Source organism: Haliotis rufescens, unplaced genomic scaffold (assembly GCF_023055435.1).
Source record: "Haliotis rufescens isolate VD_foot unplaced genomic scaffold, xgHalRufe1.0.p SCAF_1, whole genome shotgun sequence".
NCBI lineage: Eukaryota > Metazoa > Mollusca > Gastropoda > Lepetellida > Haliotidae > Haliotis > Haliotis rufescens.
In genome coordinates this window covers 66,713,084-66,734,535 of record NW_025963779.1, presented here as the reverse complement: position 1 = coordinate 66,734,535, position 21,452 = coordinate 66,713,084, and the positions used below count along the sequence as shown (strand labels likewise).

Here is a 21,452-nt window from a genome sequence, read left to right as displayed (position 1 = left end):
GAAAGGTCAAAATGGGATTTTTCACCGATTTGGCTCTTAATTATCTCATGGTTGGTCACAAATGATAGTTCTGAGCAAGGTGGAAGATCAGACTTGCAGGTTTGTGTATGTATTTTATCAGAGATTGATTTCATATGGGAAAAGTGAAAACTATATGTTCCATGCATTATGCCAATGTGAAGACATCAGATGAAAACCACGGTACCAGAAAGTGGTTGTTTTATTAAGACTAGGCCAGAGGACAAGTGAAAACTTGAACGAGATAAAAATGTTTACTATGTTTACATTTATTGTCAGTTTTATTCAGTTCCAATTTGGAACAAAATTATAGTATTCAGAACTGATTCAGAATTATAGCTCTCAAATGCCCTCATCTTTGTATTTCTACTTGTCCTTATCACAATTTAGTCGTCTTAGGCTTATGAAAGCATGAAATTCCAAAGCTGCAGTAGTGCCTCCATTAGTTTGACTAAAATTTGATTCAATGAAATATTCAAGAATCCATCAAAATAAACTTCACTGAAACAATGCAAATGTATCCAACACTCCATTAGTCTGCCACGGGGAACAAGATGTTGCAGTGTGGGGCTTGAGGACTGTACACACAAATACTATGAAGTGGGTTTGCTGAACATGAGATAAAACAACATAGAAAAAAGCATGCAAATCTGAGCTCATAAGTTTTAAGATATCATGTTTCATATTTATTTGTTTGTTGGTAGTCAACATCTCTTTCTCTTTAGAAGGGTTAAAACTCTTGTTGTTGCACAAGTGATCAATAATGTATTCATATTTTCACTATTTGTCAGACATGTTAATGGTTATAATTGGCAGAGAGTATCAATTGTATACTGTTTTCATAAAAGTTTTAACTTAATGATTAAAAATGGTCTTTTTTATTGTTGTCTTATTTTGTACCAATAGTGAACTTAATGCAGTCTGTGCCTGGAGGTTCAAGTGATGTTGAAACTTTGCAATGCTTGTGTGCTCACAGAATTACTTCCATGGATGCCATTCTAAAAAAGCCATTTCCTAATTCTCCATGGCAGAATAGGGCCCCATGCAGTTTCTCATGCTTGTCATAAAAGCCAACTTAAATGGGGAATGAGAGACTTGGCTGTTTGAGTGTCATGTTATTGCTGACCTTTCTCCCAATACTCAGACATTTGTTTCGTTCTGAAATAAGATGTGCAGGAATTGTTATTTGTTTGTTTCACGCCACAGTCAGCAATATTCCATCTATATGCCTCCATGGTCTAGTGGATAGAGTGTCTGCCCAGAAAGTGGAAGGTTGATGGTTTGATTCCTGGCCGCATCATACCAAAAGACATTTAAAGACGGTTGTTTCCCTGCCTGGCATTAATAGGATAAAAGAAGCCCTGGTCGGCTTGGAGTTGATACAATGTGTGTCCAAGTGGAGTATTCATGTTAGAACTGTGACATAGTATCTGAGTGGGCTAGCACTATAAAGCCAGCTTTAGTATGGACAAGTACCAGCAGCCACACTCATGAATGCATGTCACTACATAAGTGCCATAATTTTGAACATGACATTAAACCCTATTTCACCTATATCATACAAGTAGCCTGTAAATAATCTAGGCCAGACAAGCCAGTGTTGGAAATTATTAGCCATATCCCACTCCTTCAATCAGTATGGTTCAGAAAGGATTGGCAGAATTGTATTCAGGTTTCATATCTGTTCGATCAGTCATGTGAGCCCATAGACATGATCTTGCATTGGTATGGTCAAGGTCACTGATAATCACAACAGGAAATACAACTTCTGATAGGATTATCATTTGATACATATGCTGAGCCGAGACGTTGAATTGTAAAGGTTATTAAATGCATTTTTTATAACCTATAGGGAATGTTGTAAACATAATGTGTATGATCATTCTTTGCTTTGCTTAGAGTCGAGATAAATCTTTGTGTACCAGTTATCCTACGAGTGAAATTTGATGACACTTTTGAGTAACCTCTGTAGGGTCACGATCACTTAAAGGGCATTCATCCTCCTCTTACACATTGCTACAAATAATTTGCACGTCATAAGATTTGATTATTTTGATACATCGTCAATAAGCTTTAGCTTTTGTCTAAACAAATAATGAAAGAAGTGCCGCAACACTGTAGCTCACCTGGATATGTAGTCAACACTTCAAGATTTCAGAGACAAAATGCATTTAGAGAAAATTTAAGAACATGGGCAACATGGTCAAACTTTAAATATGAAAAAAACTTGCAACTAAACATGTTACATTTTCAACAAAATAGCTGATTAATGGCCACAAATAGGTTTTTCTATATAGCTATTTGGGGGGACAGATTGTAAATCGCATTCAAATCTCTCAACAAATTCAGGTGTCCTCACTAGTGGGGGGCAAGCATGTGAATGGTTTTTGAGGGAACTATGTTTACAATTGATGCCAGACATGCAGTCCATGATATAAGCTCACTTAACTTTCTATCAGGTGAGCTAAAAGCAATCTTGCGATCATAAAACCTTCTCAAGTGAAATGTTTGGTTCGCAAGAGGTAATTGTTGTGAAATAAGAGGTGTTTTCTGGAACTTACACTGAACAAGCTCGCATAATCCAGACTACTAACATGACTGGTCCCTGAGAGGATTGTCCAGGGATTATCCAGGTACATGTATGGTGTTGCACCCAGTGATTTATGTTGCTGGTGCCAGCTGGCCAGCTCTCAACATTGCCACTCAGACTGTTTCTACCTACCTCCTGATACTCAATGTCACTTGCAGAGGTGCTGCCATCTTGGATTATTCTGTTGCCATTTGGTCAGACCTTTCAGAATACCAACTACAATGTGATTTTATTGTCTTGAGGATATACACAAGTGACAAGACAATATCAGCTGTGGAATAATTGTAGCATTACTTCAACATAGAAGTATCTTTAACCATTTGGAATTAATATCCAAGGTGTACATATTTTTTTCTACTGAAAATGTTAGACCACCAAAATCCTTCCAGCTGAACCAGCTCTCCATTGTAGAAGATGTCGGACACATCCCCAGAGCAGCCCTTAGATACTCTGTATAGTCCAAGGACAATCGGACAAATACCCCGAAGAGGAGGATATGTGAACAGGTTCAAGTTCCAGAGGGATAGACTAAAAGCACTGCAGACTTTTGAGGACAAATTTCCAAAAAGCTACCCCATCAAGAAAACTTTACCCAAGGTATGCCATCAAACTAGTCCATTTGTTTCTTACACAGTGAAATACAGTTGGTTTGCATGTCAGAGACACCTGAAATCTGGGATGATTATGAATTTTGTTATCTTATAAACAGTCTCAATTGCTCTTATTGGATATACTTCTTGGTGTCTACCCCTGAAAAGTGTCACTTTATGATTATATGAAACTGTAATAATTAGGTAATCTAGGATAGAAAGTTCATGGCAGAAACACAAACAGTGATCAATAAGACAGCATGCAGATCTAAAAGTGACACGTTTGTAAGCTTTTACATTAAACTCGTTAATCAGGGAATCTTCGAAAGAACAGCAACTGGAAGAAATGCATTTGTGTAAAGTGGAAACAAGGTAGAGAGATATGCATTTTTGTCATTTCCAGCGGCAGAAGCTAACACTTTTTGTCCACTAGTCATTATAATGATAACATAGAGCAAAACCCTTCAAAATGGCAAATTTCTACTGGTCCTTATGACACCTTAACTATTGGGCAGTTTGGCAAGAACTACAGGACTATTGCCAATTTCTAGCTCTGCAATTGCCGTAAGTCATCCAATTCCTGTATCTGATCAGGTCATGCTTTATACTACTCACGGTTTCTGGTTGATAAAATCTAATCAAATTGTTCAGGGGCCATACAATCTAATTAAAATCAGAGTTTCTCGTTAAGATGGTAATGTCTGAATCAAGGTGTAGATATATGAAGCCAAATCATTTTTGGAAAGCTGACATCTGAATCTGAACCTATGCATCTTTTATTTAAATTTGACCGTGAAATGTCGCTCAGAATTCACCAGACGTGACCTTCTATGGGGGTGTCCTCATTAATGCAGATCAGTTAAAGATCAGATTTGAATAATGTGAGCACCTTGTCAAATCTAAAGCACTGAGTGTATTGCAAGATACTTTCTATTCCAGCTTTTTGTTTTCTGTCTTACAGCTAGCTCACCTGCGACTGGAGAGAGAGGATACCAACGTTTCCTCCATCAGCTCCAAGTCTATAGAGACCATAAAACTGCCTTCTGTCAGTGCCAACCCCAAGAGATCACTCTATACCAAGAATGACCCTCCAGTGCGAACACTGCATCTCAGGGTAAGTAACACACTGGAGATATTCAAATTATTTCTGACATTGGTGTAAAAAAAAAAACATAAAAATTCATTATGGTTTAATGTGTATCCCCCTCTACACAGCTGTGTTTTTTTTGCATACAAGAAAGAAAATACGGTACTCGTCCTAGGCAGCTGTACCAGGAGGCAGTTAGCATTGGATTATGTCGCAGTCAGCAATAATCCATGCATATTCACAGTGGCTTGTAACAAATTGAGTTAGGCCAGTCATCTTTGTCACACATTATGACCATTTTATCCTCAACTGGAGATCTCTTCTCACCACCAATCCCAATGGGTGGTTGTAAACATGGTAATAGGAAGCTATATTTATTTATCCACACATTACTTTCCACAGGTGAATGTGCCAGTTTGATAATCAAGTATTGTCTGAAAAAGTTCCCTTTCAAATCAAGAGCAACTGTTTCTACTAGACATGCAAACCACACTGTATACAGGCTATCCCTTGTGTATACTAAAGTAGATGCAAAGAGAGAAATGTAATTAGTTTGTTTCACACAAACTTTTTCTACCCACGATTTTGGTCATGCTATTTTCACCTCTATCATAAATTTCAACTCAACTGTGTTTTTATTGTTTTGGAAGTACAATTTTTATATTTTAGAACCATATTACAAATTTGGTCAGTCTTTCTTGGAAACGTGAAGTGATATCGTTCAGTCATTTTATATTTACTCAATATTTACTCTTATTTTTATATAATCAAATAATTGATGTACTTGCAGCTATACCCTGACCATTTCTCCAGGATTGCCCACTCCCTTCCAAGTCTGCCATCCATCCCTGGGTCCCCAGGACCAATCCAGGCCAACACATCCCCAATAGAAGTGTCCCCTGACAATGAAGCCTCACCTGAACCTCAGACCAAGCCAGTTGTTATACCCAGCAAACACAGATACGAGGTCATTGCCTTTCAGAAGACCATCCACACAGAAAAACATGAGAATGGTGGCACTGGACACCCTGGAAAATTCCGAAAACACAATTTATACCATCTTGATGAAAGCCCCCAGAAATCTGCCCGAGAGGAAGATGGGAAGAAGCAGGAAGACATTCCTCCCCTGGTTATCAAAGCACCCATTAAACACAAGCGACGACTGCGTAGGTCTGATCATGTTAGTGATGCCAAAAGTGATGGAGCCTTAGCACACAGGAAGTGGAAAGAGAATTGTGGGTGTTTGCGTTGTCAGATGATCAAGCGACACTGGAGTGAAGGTGATTCTCAGTACAAGATTTGGGGAGAGTATCCCTGTCACCATGTTGACCCCAAGGCTGTTGCTGATGAAGATGACTAGGCAGACATATTTTCTAAAAAATATAAAAACATTTTCTCTGCCAGACATTAATTTTTTTCTGTTTGAAAAAGTGTGCTTCCCTGGTTCACAATTTATAAAAGCGGCAAAATAAGGCTTTTCACAAGAGACTTTTTTTCATTAAAGCCTATGAATGGCCTCAGGGCAAACAGTTTCTTTCCCTCATGTAAATAGTGTATAGACTGTTCACATTCCAGCTGTTTGTTGAAGCAGTATTGTCAGTGTGGATATTTTTGTTATCATACAGATTAATCCTTTTATATTCTTTCGTGATTAAGTTTATAATAATGTCAACTCAACAACTTTTCTTGAAACTGTTTTCATGTTAACTTATAAGTCCAAGTTATAATCAAAGATGTTTTCAAGAAAAGTTTGTAAAATGGGTATCACTTATGGGTAACAAATGAAAACAACTCATTTTGTTTCAGTCATGACAGATTATGTCCTTGTGATGACAGGCATTGCAAGAGCATAACTAGCCGTTTATGACCATTGACCTAAATGTTCAAGTTTCGCTCGAGATTTTCCAACTTTAAAAACATTTTCTTTTCAGTTGGAATTTCCTTCGAAAGATGTTGACATTGTGATGATGTAATAATGATAATGTGTCATTGGGTATACATGAACCAACTTACTACCAAAGGTTCACGGAAGAATTACAGTTGCCTCCCATATATTTCGTAACGTAGGGACACTTTTGTTCTCTGTTTCATAGGAGGGAATGTTTCTCAAAGGTGAAGGTAAGAACAGGATATATTATCTTCATTTCCAATTGTCCGTGCCAGGAGCAAATATATCATTGACTTTGGTTGTTTTATTTCGTTATTATTTCGGATGTGAGAACACTGTTTCATTCCTCACTTCCAAAGTTTCGATGAATCCTTGTATAGGACACTTTGAGGAGATATTATTGGTATGGGGTGATTATTGAAAGGAAGATATTTAAGACTCACCGAGACAAAAATTCCCTTTCAATATGGAAAGGGAACAATTTTTGGTGAGATTTCTTCCTTTCAAATCAGGAAGTAAAAATTGAACATAATTTTTCCTCAAAGTGTTTTTATTTGAAAACATGTACATGATTGTAAATAAACATTTTGTAAACTGGTATTGAAATTTAAGTCGTCACATCTAATTTAATGCCTTTCCCTTCTGAATTTGTAATAAAACATTACATACCTTGTGTCATCGTCTCTGCCCATTCTCATGAACAGTAAACTGAACTTCATTCCAGTCAGTGACATATAGAGTCTTAACTGAAGCCATGATAGATAGGTTTTCACATTTATTTGGTTCCAGTTTTGTGAGTTTACCCCTTATTCTAACAAAGGGACTCTACATGGCAATTGAATGAGATGTATTACTCAACATTTGATAGTAATACTGAGATATTTCATACTGTTCTGAAACTAAGGACAACAACTTATTGAACTGTGAACTGTTAACATAACTTGATAAGAAGTTAGAAATGTACCAGTTCCTTGGCAAAATCAAATACTATTTGTATGACAACAACTCCAAGCAATCAGTCTCATTCTGTTCCCATCTGGTCACTTAGATTAACAAACAAATTAGTAGTATATCAATACTGAAATGTACTCCTATTCAATATATACTACTCAAAAGATGTTAAAGAACACCCGTTAACCTGTCATGCCATCGGGTGTTCTTGAACTTCTTTTGAGTACATGTCTTATCTCTGTTGAAGTCACTCTGCCAGCCTCTTGCTGATCTCTGCAATGCTGTGTTGTAGCTGAGAGTGCTGGTTATGCCACTGCCGTTGTCGGAGTTGCTGCTCCCTCACTTGTCTTTTTAACCGAGTAAGCTGTGCTGCATTACGCTTCTGAGAACATTTCATAAGGAAAGGAAAGACAATATATGAATTCTTGAATTTTTTAGAATGTGTTGTTCTAAAATTCCCCTATCTGTTCAATACATTACTTCATTAGATCCACTGATGTCTTAAACTGAAAAATGGAACATTGTTATTTTTCTGTCTGATAAACATGAAGGGGAAATCAACATGGCAAAAGGCCAGACATATGTTATGCCCTTTGAATGAAATCAGAAAGAGATTGTGTAAAAGGGATTACCTGCAGATTACACAGATGTTGAGATTAATATGGAATATGGAATTGGATTAACCGGTAGACTGCATCTGTAAGCAGCTTATGATACAGAGTTAATGTATCCTGTTGAAGTCCTGTGGGTTTCACCAAAGTGGTAAATGTCTGAGACCTGCATGACTTCAGGCTTTCCTCCCACATTAAGCTGACATGCCGCGATATAACTGTAATACACTCAAAAGCAGCATTAAACCCAACTCACTCACTAACTGTTACATGTCATCTGTTCAAATTTGATAAATTAGTTTGAACACTGAAACTTAATTTAGCACCATCAGTTGCTTCAGACATCATTCGATTGTGTATTCTGAATGTTCTGAAATTTCTTTCTCAATGACATATCTTGTAACTTGAGTAATCACATTATTATGCCTAATTTGTTGGTGTTAAAACTGGAATGAAATATGAATATTTTACACTCCAGACTTACATGTAAAACAGAAGTGGCTATTTGGATCTTTTCTTCTTGATGCTTTAAATCTTCTAACTGTATAAGAATATGAAACACAGAAATATTGATAAAATAGTAAAAAGTAAAACGTCATGCCCAAGGTATATTCAATTGTTTTCTACCCAAACTATTGAAATATCAAATTGTGAACTGCTGCATACTTATATGCATTGCACGTTTTTACTTATTGATACCAGTATCGATCACAGTCGCACACAAGTTTAAGATATTGATTCTTCCCTTAAATGTTTGCTTTAAGATTTTTTCCCCCCAACACTAATTAGTTGTGAAAATTAGTTGTGAAAACATAAATAGTTTCATATATTGCATCATACTTGACACTGCCAACTGTAAATCTTAAGCATGTCAGGTATTTGGTCATCCTGTCCATGAAAAAGATGACTTACGCACCAGATAAGAGCACATACAAGTATCGTGATACGTAGTGGATCGTGAACAAGGTATTGTGCATTGTATCAGGTCACAAAAGTGCTGTATCGTCCCAGCCCTACTGCATACCCTTACAATTTCCCAGTATATTTTACATTTTGAACACTTATCTCTAAATTATGTTACTGGGTGATGTAACAGGCTTATGGGTAAAGTTGACTCATCACCCTAAAGTACTGAGTTTGTTTCTCAACATGGGTGAAACGTATTGAGCCCATTCTTGGTGTCGCTGTTGTGATATGGCATACTGGCACTCACTCACTCCATTTCACTCACTCACTCACTTGATGGAGAAGACATGATACTAGTGTTGTATTTTCTTGCACTAATCTCACCATCTTCTGTTTATGGAGCATCTCTTCTTTCCATGTACAAGTCTCCAACTTCACCTTGTCAATCTCCTTGATGTCGGCTTCTCTCTGGCCAGTGCTCACCGATAAAAACTCATCCATATTCTCGGACAGAAGCTGTTCTGACAATGTATCAAACCACAGACAATCAAACAAGATATTTAAGTCATTTACAGTATTTCTGAACATGCACCCCAGGCTAGTCTTAAGAGTCGATGATGATTGTGTGTCATCCTACCCTGACAGCCTGTACTGCTGGACACACTGTCTGTGGACACTGTTCTGCCAGGCCAAGACTTAATTATCTACAGAGCTCTGGGATATTGTGATATTGCTGACTGTGGCATAAATAAAACAATCCCTGTGTTATTTCTGAAATTATGAATATAATAATATTTGTTAATTCTATTTATATCAACCGAAGAAATGGATTTCACCTGTCTTAAATTTTCCTGCTTATTTGACTTTGGTCTTTTCCCAACATCAAAATGATTGCCCAAATATTGCTGAAGAGTGTCCCTGAAGTCATTAACCCTTAATATGAAACAAACATTAACGTACATACTTTGTTTCTTAAGGTCTTCAAGTCTCTGTTGCAGTTCAGCAAGTTTCTTTTGGGCAGGATGTGATATTTCAAAGTCATTCACTTGTGTTTTGTAGGTTTTCATCTTGGACATATAGTATGCATGCTTACTGGAAGGCAAAGGAAACATGATTTATTCCAAAAGAAGTACTAGTATACAAATGTCAAGTAGTCTGAGCTTAACATGGCCACATTTAGATGCTCCTACACACTTTTTACAGCTGAAAAAAAGGGTTATACATGCAGTACTCCGATCTATGGTGGGACTCAAATCCGTGGCAGATTCTCATTGTTATATGACGTCATGTTTGCGGTGATGTCTTTTCCGTAATGGACATTCAGTTCAACAGTTATATGAAGTCATGCTTGAGATGACGAAAACGATGGAGCTGAACACTATAGAACATTTTTTAGAAAAGTACCGAAATGCAATCCCTTCACAGATGATGCTGTTCCAAAGGGGAAATGATAAAAATAAATCACAAGATTGATCATGGAAAGTTTGCTGCTATACATGAAACTATACAACGTTTAGCGCTATAGAAATTGCCATTTATTAATATTATATGATAATCTGCCATAGATCTGTGAACATACCATATCTGCCCCATATGTGGAATTTGCCACAGGTCTGAGTATACCGCCAATATATGCCAACCATGGATCTGAGTCCTACATATGTTCTTGTTGCTTGTTGTTTAACGCCGCACTCAGCAATATTCCAGCTATATGATGGCGGTCTGCAAATAATCGAGTCTGGACCAGACAATCCAGGGATTGACATCATGAGCATCGATCCACAAACAATGACATGCATCATATGTAAACAAAGTTACTACAATGTCAAAATACTCTGCTTTATATGTACAGTAAAAACAAACTGTTCAAAGCATATGTACACTGTGCATTAACTGTTGATGGTTGCGAATCACATGTACAATGAATGTTTGGTTGGAAAACATATCCTGTATTTTTTCCATTATGCAAGCAATAGAAATTGGCACTAGTCCTGTAGACGTTGTCAAACAGCCCAATAGTTATGGTATCATAGGGACCAGTTAAAATTTGCCAATTTTAAGGGTTTGTACTATATGTTTTCAGTATAAGGACTAGTGGAGTAAAAATGTTAGTTTCTTTTGTTGTATAATGCGGTACAGTAGTGAGGCAAGTGGGGATGAAAATCTACGAATTAATTTACAATGGCTTAATGCATCACATTACCTTGTTTCTGTGAGCAAGCCTTTTTGCTTTGTTGTCAGTTGATGTCTAAGGCTTTCACAAACCTTTACCAATGAGTCTATTTCTGAAAATACAATAAAACATTGACTTCAGTTTTTCTGTGTGGAAGTGAGTAACTGAGTGAGTGAATGTTGTTTTGTACTGGAGTCACCAATATTTCAGTCACTTCATAGCAGCTTTTCAATCATGAAGTCGGGATCTTGGTATGATGACAAACAACAGAAAGGTCTGACATGCAACCACCCAATCCCCATTGTAACCTTTACTTGTTCCCATTTGGAGACCCCCCAGACTCCGTGCTTCGGTTGATAGCTTGTCCTCGTATCCCAACAGCATGAATCGTTGCTCACAATATCAATCACTGGTTTGTCTCGTCCAGACTTAATTATTTACAGGACAACATCATATGGCTGGAATATTGCTGAGTGTGGCATTAAACAACAAACCAACCAACCTTTTGGAGAACCAATGTGAAAAGGCAGTTTACAGTGTTCAGTTCTTTATTCCGTGACCAAAAATGATCAACAAACAGCCACATAATGTTACACATCAACCTACGTTTCTGATGAGCCTGACACAGCTTCTCGTTCTCCATCACTTCCTCCTCAATCATCCTAGTCTTCCGGTCAATACTGGAGATTTCTTGCTTTACACTTCTGTGTTTTGCGTTACCTAAAATCAGTTCTAAGTTCAAAGAGGAAGACGATTCTGATGGAAAAAATATCTGAGCTCATATTGACTGAGTTATAAACATTCTTCAACTGTTAAAGCTTTCAGTATAAGTGAATTTTATGGTTTACGATGAGATATTACAATGATCCTCAGACTGTAGACGTACACACAAAAATACAACAGATGTTTCATGGCTTGTTACTTGTGTAACCTTTCCTAGTAATATATATCACTTAAATGTCAGTGTATGGCTTTTATTAGGGGTGACTACAGGGGTTATTTTCACTTCTGCAAATGTATTACGATAGTTGTCAACCGCTACTGCTAAACAAAGATCTGAGGACATCCCATTATGGGTCACGTCAGCGCGACCTTTTATCCAACCAATCAGAGCGTTGCTTATCTGATCCTGAAAGTGACAGTCGGAATGTGTTTTCTAATCATGCAACCTCGAAATATTTAACAGAGGGTATTCAGAACGACAGTTATTGGTTTTATGATTATATCCATACAATCTAGGCCATCTATAAGTCATTCCAGAATGTTGTTTTGGTCAGTTTTAAATTTTTTAATCGAGAATACGTCAAAATATGTTTCAAAGCATAGTCCCCAGTTTGAAAGTAGTGCTGTAAAGCTCGAGAAAGCTGCCTTCTGATTGGCAAATGTTGATTTCTTGTCAGTCATTTCATTGGTCGGTCAATGTTCGCGAATGGGATGTCCTCAGATCTTTGGTTAGCGGTAGCGAAAACTCAGATCTGATTTTAATGAGATTGGTAGTAAACCAACTTTAAGGCTTGATAATTACATTAATCAATGTAATAGAAATGAATTAAGTATTGCTGACAATCTCAAAGATGGCCCCTTTTCCCCCTGTCACTACTCAAACCTAGGAAAGTTCCACTATTCTGAAGTTGCCATAGTCCTTGCTAACCAACCACACAGACAGGTTTGAAATTCGCATAATATATGTACCGTATTCGACGTAATAATCGCCCCGCTCTAATAAGCGCCCACGGCGATATTTGCTAAACAATTGGCTAGTGAACAATCCCAATTAGCACCCCTTTCGATTGATCAATGTATCACATTGATCAATGTAATACGTGTGTTATATGCACCCTTAATTATGGGACATTAAATTCTGGAAAAAATATATCTGTCGTATATAAACAATTCAGGCTGTCAACATAAACCACGAAATTTACGATCTTTCAACTCTGTTGTTTTTCACCAAAATAATATTCTAATAAGAGCCCCCTATTTCTAATTTTGAGAGTGCCCTGGGCGCTTATTATGTCGAATATGGTATTATTTAACTTATTGCAACTATTGCAACTATCGTTTGTTATTCATACTATTGACAATACTCTTGGCATTTTTAAATTCCTATCGAAATAGGGCAAACAATTGCGACAGTTTGACATACTGTTACAATCCTACCACTTATGTAAGACATTTCTATTCTCATTCATCAATGGATTTTTCAGATCAATGATCAATCTTGAATTTTAAACCATTGCCAAAACTAATACTCACTTTCTTTGATGTCATTCTGTAATGCAAAATATAATTGTTTTAAGAACATATTGTTTATCAGCAAGTCATGAACACACCTAACATGTCTTATAGCTGACATGGTGAAACAGACACTAAAAGATCTTAAGGATTACAATACAATAGGATGTCACTTGACAAGAGATAGATCAACAATAGACTACCTACTTGTAGGTTTTTAAGCTGCATGAGCTGTCTTTCTAACTCCTTATTGTGGTCCTTCTGTATGGCACTGACTTGACCTACAACTTCAGGCAGACTCAGTAGGTTGTCCACAGCCTGTTCCACCAGAGCTCCCTCCAAGCATATACTGCTCGAGGATAATTCTGTTATTTAAATAACATGGTAAACAAATTTATTATAATAAATTAATTATTATTATCATTTACCTCCACAATTAGAATACTAGGAAGTTGTGCTGATGTGGTCATTGTCGGCGCAGATACTACTGAAATGTTACCCAGATACGTTTCTGTATAGGCAAATGTGGTCCAGGTACCTACCTGTATACATAATGTTCCTGAACTTTGCAATAATATATGTGGGGCATTAGTGTCAGGTCTGTTTTCACAATGTGCAATATATGTACTTCGATTTTGGTAAGGACACAATTGTGCATACGGAAAGGTATGGCTGGAACAAGTTCAAATATCCTACACCAGTACCCGATCCCCTATTGTCCGACACTACCTACGTACCGCTGGAGGTCTGAAGCGTTGGGTCCAAAATGTCGAAATGGGCATTGTTTTACTATTTATATACACGTGTAAAACAGTCTGATCATACATACAGGAAAGTTGATTGAAGCTTTATCTTTACTGAAATATATAAAAGTCCGTAGGAACAAATGCATAGTCAGAAGGAAATATAGTGCAACCATATAATTTATTATTGTTAGTAAACAATATTTGACGAGACTAACCCTGGAGCCGGATAATCCTGAGGGTACCCAAGTCAAACACAGACCCACCCAACCCAAATACCCGAGTTACCAATCCCAGCCCTACAGAAAGGTACCTGTGCTGACAACAACCCCCAACAGCGGAAGTTGTCCACCCAATTCAATCTATGTTTATGGGGATCCTTCCAACTTATTCAAAAATCATTTCAACCACTAGTCCTTATCATGAAATGATAAGAATTTTGTTGAGGACAAGACGGCAATAAAAACTAACAGGTTTAGCCCACTAGTCCTTATAATGATAACATATAGCAAAACTCTTAAAAAGGGCAATTTTAACTAGTCCTTATGCAGGGTTAGAATCTAACAGTTTTTGTCCACTAGTTCTTATAATGATAACCAATAGCAAAACCCTCAAAACAGGCCAATTTCTACTAGTCCTTAGGATACCTTTACTATTGGGCAGTTTGGTAAGGACTACGTACAGGACTAGTGCCAATTTCTAACGCTGCCTTATGATACCTTAACTATTGGACAGTTTGGCAAGGACTAATGGACTAGTGCCAATTTCTAACGCTGCAAGAGTGCCTGTTTTTTAAGATGATAGTCTGCCTGTATCATGTGGTTATTATTCACACAAATGCTGAAAAATTATCAGTGGCATATTTTGTTTCACTTCAGATCTATTTGAAATACAGACCACTCAGTCCACTACTATCTGGAGGTGTGGGCATTGGAAGATCAACAAGGGGAGTATGACCACAGATGACAGGAGTTGGAATCAGTGGCGACTCGATCTCCCCAAGCTTTCTGGATAAAGACACTGACCTTCTCAATTTGGGGGGACTATGTGGAAAAGAAAACAGAAAGGATCAGTGCACAATGTTTTGTGAATCATAATAAACTAATAGATCTAGATCTTGGAGTGGTTTGATATAAAAATTGTTTTGTTATTATTTTGAGCATGCTGAGTTAGGTCTATTTAAGCTATATAGCTACAGCTGATGGCTTTAACTTATTAACTTATTATATTTCTGGTCCCCACTAATGTTTGCATGAAAGTTAATGCACTATCATAGACATATAAATTTGCGTCTTTTCTCACCAAGATTACGTCAACTCTTCAGATAATCAAATTTGAAAGATTGCAAATTTTCCTCATATTGCAATCTGCCACAGAATTATAGCCCGATGTCATCGTGAACGTTTTTGAAACAAACCTGCTGAAGCCTGCGTCCATATTCATATCATCCAACAACTTTGTGTGATTTGTACCCTGCTGGACGTCTGCTGACACAAGGGAGATCACTCCTATTGAGCACATGACGATCGCTTCTGTTCTGAAGACGGCCATATCCATATTCAATAGCTGTGTTCGAACTAACCTGATTACAATATTTATCGGGTCGTAATACTAATTTTATCGGATCGCTTTATCACATCCGTAACACTATAAATATGTTAAATAGTGATGCAGGGTTTCGGGTCGGGTTTTTGTTTCTGTGGGAAAAATCCGAAATGTCCGAATAATTTAAAAACAAAAATCAAGAATTGATACAATCACGAAAATGTCATTTTTAGTTTGCAGAATAATTGTAATATATGCTATGTTTGAAGAATTTTGGTACTTTTTAATATATAGAACTTTCTTTTTCTACCTCGGTAAACGACACCCAGATCGCAAATGTCTTAACAGTCTAAATCTGTGCAAAGTTGGGTCCCTTTAGGCCTATGATCGTGGGTTCGAATCCCGGTTCTCCCCGATTATGTTTCTTGGTTTGTCAGCACCATAGTAAGGTCCTGACCCCTGCTCGTGGGTCTCACCAAAGTGGTAAATGTCTGAGACCTGCATCACTTCGGGCTTTCCTTCCACAGCAAGCTGACACGCCGTGAAATAACTGGAATATTGTTCAAAGTGGCATTAACACAACTCACTCACTCACGTACTGCCCCTGCTCCATTGGTTACAGTATTTGCAGGTGTAACTCTCAGACATGTATCTAGATGTACATATGTTGTGACATTAAAATAATAAATTTCCATAATGCCGCTCAAATTCACTTGAAAGTAGCAAAGTTTCTTTGATGGGCATTTAAAAGTTGGAGTACTAAGTAAGGATAAGATATATGGACGAACAACTGCTTTATTTTTCCCCGCCCTGAAAGCGGGGAAGTATAAGGGTTTATTTAATTTTGACTGAATGAGGGCGCCTTTTTGGTTTCTCTAAGAAAATTGGAGTTTTTAAAAGGAAATGAGAGTAACTTAATTCGGACAAGTTTTAACCCATCGCCTGTCACATTCTGTCATGTTTCGTTATGTAGATAATCCATGCAATTTGTTCATTTTTTTTTAAAAAGAGGTAAACAGGTTTAGGGGAAATATATCTCCTTTCGCAAAAGTACACCGGTTTATATTTTGTAAGAATAAACTATTGCGCATTGAGCGATTATTTCCTTTAGCTATAGGCGTAGTATAGAGCTTTATCACGCACTGACCTTGCAATGCTGTACATCGTTTCTTATTCACTGAGAATGAGTGATTATCTCCCTTACCCGAATAGCTCAATCGCGCAATGCTATTCCGGCAGCCAGCGAGAATGGTTCCCGCGAGGAATTCAGGTTAAGCATGTAATCGTTCTCCCTTCACACTGCTATTGCAACCTATTGTTCAACACGATTTAATATCAGGCTTCTATAAAGTATGGCTTTGTTCAATAAACAACACATGTAAAACAACGGGTTTGATATGAGACATTTGTAATTAGTTGTCTTCATAATCACATGTATGGTGCTTGCTGGGGCTAGTTGAGCACAGTATTGTTTCAAGTAGTTCACTGTATGTAATGTATGATTAATACCGGTTTATGGTTCTGCATGGTTTATTGCTTTGACAGTTTCATTTAACTTCCGACAGAGATTTTACAACCCTCTATGTGCTTTGCTTCTGGATACATAGGAAATCAACAGGTTGGACTGTAGTTTGCAATTATTTTCCTAAAAAATGATACGTTTGCATGATATATTCACGATGTTATAGATGGACATTGTAAAAGAATTTCTAAACATACTTCAAATCTAAACCGGAAGTAATCACAACACAAACCAAGTTAACCAAACGGAACCGTACACAAGAGTAATGAGTAAGTGAGTGAGTTTGGTTTAACGTCACTTTGAATAGTATTCTACTCATATCACGGCGTGTCAGCTTGACGTGGGAGGAAAGCCCGAAGTGATGCAAGTCATAGACGTTCACCACTTTGGTGAAACCAACGAGCGCGGCTATATGGTGCTGACAACATAATCGTGACGAACCGGGATTCGAAAACGGTTCAAACAATGACTTAATATTTGTAATATGAGGCTGCCAACCCCCTTTAGGTATGTGGGAATGGGGGTTTGTTTAGGGGGTATTCGAGACTGCTGGATGCCAAAAAAATCGTATTTCGTTCGCAGATTCAACATTTGAAAGAACGGTGCGGGTGAAAATATTATTGATATATTTTTAGTTGTTCTATATATTTTTTCAGTAATTTAACTTCTAATCGCGCCATGTTATAGCGTAGGAAGCGTTCTACAGGTTTTCGTCTTGGATTGACATTCTGCCTTTGTACACTGAATTCCGACATGTGGTTTGAGATTTGTGTTCGGGACTCATGGTGGGCAAATGAAACTCAGAGTGACACATTAGTTGGTATTCGGGATTCAGGGGAGACGGGGTGGGCACAATCTAATAATTTAGATTGGTTCCTACTCGTAAGATTGTGTGAGATGTGGCCGATTGCAAGAAGAAGAAAGAAGACAATGTCTCCGAATATGATGATTCCGATATCAAGGTTGAAGAAGCTGAAATACCGTTAGATAGTATTGAATTTAACGATAAGTATAGCCCTCGATCACCTGCATTTGCAGGAGGCACGGGTTGTCATGTCGTTTCGACGCAATTCGCTGTGCAGAGTTGCGTCCCTTAGCCTATAACTCATTCCTTGGTATCAGCATTTATCTGTCCTCGTGTTTCACCAAAGTAGTAAACGTATGACATGCATCACTTCCGGCTTTTTTTCCTTAAACCAACCTCGCTGCTATTTGTAATGTAAAAGATAAGGAGTGGGTGAGTATTGTTTCACGCAAAGTCAGGAAGAGAGGCTAGAGTGAGTGAGTATGGTATTACGCGTCGCCGCTTTTAGCAATATTCCAGCAATATCACGGCGGGGGACACCAGAAATGGGCTTCACACATTGTACCCATGTCGGGAATCGAACCCGGGTCTTCGGCGTGCCGAGTGAACGCTTTAACCACTAGGCTACCACACCGCCCCAGAGGGAGGCTAGAAGAGCAGCACGGCAGGTCACCAAAAAAACACACAGGTTCAAGAGTGAGTCGCTGGAAAACATGTCACAAATTAGGAGACGGGCTGGAACAATTGGACGGTCAGTTTCGGTTAAAGTATTGTTAATTTTCACGATAATCCATTTGGGCAAGTGTCTCTTTTGGCAGGGTCGTGAAGGAAAGGACAATCAGTTTGGACAGGCTCGCAAAAAAACCATTCATCTTAGTAGGGCTGCATTGTATTCGTTCACTCACACATCCTTGGTTTTCAGCCGACCCACCCTATATAATAACCGACCGGCCTCTAATCCCTGCACATGTCACTGAGCGCAACAGTGGCAGCCGATTCAATATCGTAGCTTCCATTGTTTATCAATCTGTCGCTATTTTCAACCCCCGAGTATTTGTTCAGCTGCATGTGGCGAGACATGGACAAGGAGAAGTCAAACCAAACTAAAAGAAAGTCAGAATTAAATCTCCATTGTCCGCTGTACCATTGAGTAAAGGTTCGGATACTTTACACATCATGTTGGTACATGAGTGAGTGAGTGAATCTATTGACGCCGCTTTCAACGCTATTCCAGCCACATCGCGGCGTGGGCCATCAATATTTATTTGTTTGTTTGTGGTTCAACGCCGCACTCAGCAATATTCCAGCTATATGACGGCGGTCTTTAAATAATCGAGTCTGGACCAGACAATCCAGTGACATCATGAGCATCGATTTACGCAATTGGGATACGATGACATGCATTAACCAAGTCAGCGAGCCTGACCACCCGATCCCGTTCGTCGCCTCTTACGACAAGCATAGTCGCCTTTTACGGCAAGCATGGGTTGCCCAAGACGTATTTTACCCCGGATCTTCACGGTGTGAGCCATCAATAATGGGATTGACACGTTGTACCCCTGTGGGTGACGGTGGTACATGAGAAAATATTTTTTAAAAACCCAAACCTAATCCAAATAAACGCCAAGATGATAATGAATGCGTGGCACTTTTTATGGATACCACCTTCTTTATTCTTTGTAACAACGTTTCAGAGAATGTATAAGTACAATAATTTTTGACGCGACGGTAAACCCCATTTCACTACACTCCACCTTCTGAGTTTGTACGTTTTTCGTCACAGAGCACCACCTGAAAACTGCGCCGTGTTTCTTGTCCTTTCATCAAGTGAATTTTATTGATAAAGAAGTGTCGTGTTTCTTGTCCTTTCATCAAGTGAATTTTATTGATAAAGAAGTGTCACGTATTCCTATTCCTACAGCTTCTAACAAAGTTCAAAATGATAAAGCTACAATAATCATTTTAACAAGTCTTGCTCAGTAACAGAGCAATGAAGCATGGTATATTTTTCTCGCCTTTAGTTGTGTTTAAAGATAACAATTTATTCAATTCAAATAGATTTGAAAACCTATGCATGGTATTTGTTCGGTATACCCACATTGTTTTCTTGAGAAAGGCTTTAGGTCTTAAAGGATAGTGAACATCGTTACCACCTTCAGAGGTAATATACACTATACCTATCCTTCATCTCTGTGCGTCTCAACAGTTAGAGGGCGGTGGGGTAGCCTTGTGGTTCAAGCGTGCGTTCGTCACGCCGAAGACCCGGGTTCGAATCCCCACTTGAGTACAATGACTGAAGCCTATTTCTCGTGTCCCCGCCCTGATATTGCTGGAATATTGCTAAAAGCGGTGTAAAACCATACTCACTCACTCACAGTTAGAGTGAGTGAGTTGGGTTTAACGCCGCTTTTAACAGTATTCCAGTTATATCACGGCGTGTCAGTTTAATGTGATGCAGGTCTCAGACATTTACCACTTCGGTGAAACCCACGAGCACGAGTATGGTGCTGACAAACCTAGAAACATAAGTGGGGCGAACCGGGATTCGAACCCACAATCATAGGTTTCTGGCGTGCCCAAGGGTCGCAACTCGTGCCTCCCTCCACAGTTAGAACTTGGTATGTTATATGTACATGGTTGTTGAGCCTGTATTGCTGGACGCTCCAGTCACTGCAGAGTATAAATACATGAATCAACACAGAATCGTTTAAGTCCAACGTTATCTAATCGAGTTTTAATTCTTACCGTGTGTGGCAATGATGCATGATGAAGAAGGTTAGGTGAAATGGTCTTTAACGTCGCGTCCAAGATTATTGCACTTATATAGCGACGTGCATGTACGTGTGTGTGTTTGTGTGGCTGCTTGTACTAGTCCGGACTGATGCCGATTTATAGTGCTAGCCCACTGAGATACCATGCCGCAGTTTAACATGAATACCCCAATCAGACACAGTATACTGACTCCGAGCCGACCAGTCCTTGTTCTAGCCCCTTAATGCCGAGCGCCAGACAGGGTAACAACAAGTACCATCTTTTAACGTCTTTTGGTATGACGTGGTCGGGATCGAACCCCGGACCTTCCTCTCTCCGGGCGGACGCTCTACCACTAGACCACGGAGGCGGTCGCATGATGAAGAATGTGGAGTGTTTTGTGTGACTAAGCAGTTGTAACAATCTGATTTTATGTTTGCATTTACAAACTGTTTAAAACGTGTTAGTTTATAGACTTCAAACTCCATTTCCCAAAAATTTTGGGACGTCAATTTGTATATTAAGATTTATTGACAGCGCTGAATATTATGCTGTAACCCGTGCACTACAAACACTACATTAAACAGCGCTACTTGATCAATGTGATCAATGTACAACATTCATAGTAGTACTTGCCGCGATAACATCACCCAATACATTCGGCGGTAGGTTTCAATAAAGGTGAGGGGAAATGGCGTTTAACGACGCGTCCAAAATTATTGCACTTAAACAGAGACGTGCTTGCACGTGTGTGTGTTGCTGCTTGTACTAGTCCGGCCTGATGCCGATTTATAGTGCTAGCCCACTGAGATACCATGCCGCAGTTTAACATGAATACCCCACTCAGACACAGTATACTGACTCCGTACCGACCAGTCCTTGTTTTAGCCCCTTAATGCCGAGCGCCAGACAGGGTAATAAGTACCATCTTTTAATGTCTTTTGGTATGACGTGGTCGGGGCTCAAAGCCCGGGCCACTTTCCGGGCGCACGTTCTACCACTACAACACGGAGGCGGTCGTCATGTAGTTCAGTCAG

At 38.7% G+C, this 21,452-nt stretch overlaps 2 protein-coding genes across 3 annotated transcripts; one reads left to right on the top strand and one right to left on the bottom strand.

Annotated features, from left to right (window-relative positions):
• Nucleotides 1-1,033: 1,033 nt before the first annotated feature.
• LOC124134117 lies at nt 1,034-6,486 on the top strand. The gene is made up of 3 exons (XM_046498788.2): nt 1,034-3,205; nt 4,160-4,312; nt 5,076-6,486. Exons 1-3 carry the CDS (start codon nt 3,023-3,025, stop codon nt 5,643-5,645), a joined length of 906 nt encoding a protein of 301 aa, XP_046354744.2. The 5' UTR covers nt 1,034-3,022; the 3' UTR covers nt 5,646-6,486.
• On the bottom strand, nt 6,371-15,271 carry LOC124134116 (protein fantom-like). 2 transcript variants are annotated; one of them, XM_046498786.2, is made up of 10 exons: nt 15,210-15,271; nt 14,690-14,835; nt 13,257-13,414; nt 13,071-13,086; nt 11,421-11,534; nt 10,845-10,926; nt 9,606-9,733; nt 9,026-9,162; nt 8,220-8,276; nt 6,371-7,506 (listed from the first exon to the last, which is right to left on the bottom strand). In XM_046498786.2, the coding sequence occupies exons 1-10, from the start codon at nt 15,233-15,235 to the stop codon at nt 7,372-7,374; spliced, it is 999 nt and encodes a 332-aa protein (XP_046354742.2). In that variant the 5' UTR covers nt 15,236-15,271; the 3' UTR covers nt 6,371-7,371. The 2 variants fall into 2 exon arrangements, with proteins under 2 accessions (XP_046354742.2, XP_046354743.2); XM_046498787.2 differs by lacking the exon at nt 8,220-8,276.
• Between the last annotated feature and the right edge of the window lie 6,181 nt (nt 15,272-21,452).

Coding starts and splice junctions, on each gene's coding strand:
- LOC124134117 (XM_046498788.2), top strand. CDS start 3,023: ATGTCGGACACATCCCCAGAGCAGCCCTTAGATACTCTGTATAGTCCA. Junction 3,206..4,159: donor TCAAGAAAACTTTACCCAAG/GTATGCCATCAA, acceptor TCTGTCTTACAG/CTAGCTCACCTGCGACTGGA. Junction 4,313..5,075: donor TGCGAACACTGCATCTCAGG/GTAAGTAACACA, acceptor ATGTACTTGCAG/CTATACCCTGACCATTTCTC.
- LOC124134116 (XM_046498786.2), bottom strand. CDS start 15,235: ATGAATATGGACGCAGGCTTCAGCAG. Junction 13,415..14,689: donor AGATAGTAGTGGACTGAGTG/GTCTGTATTTCA, acceptor TTTAAATAACAG/AATTATCCTCGAGCAGTATA. Junction 9,163..9,605: donor TGAAGACCTTAAGAAACAAA/GTATGTACGTTA, acceptor ATACATTGTCAG/AACAGCTTCTGTCCGAGAAT.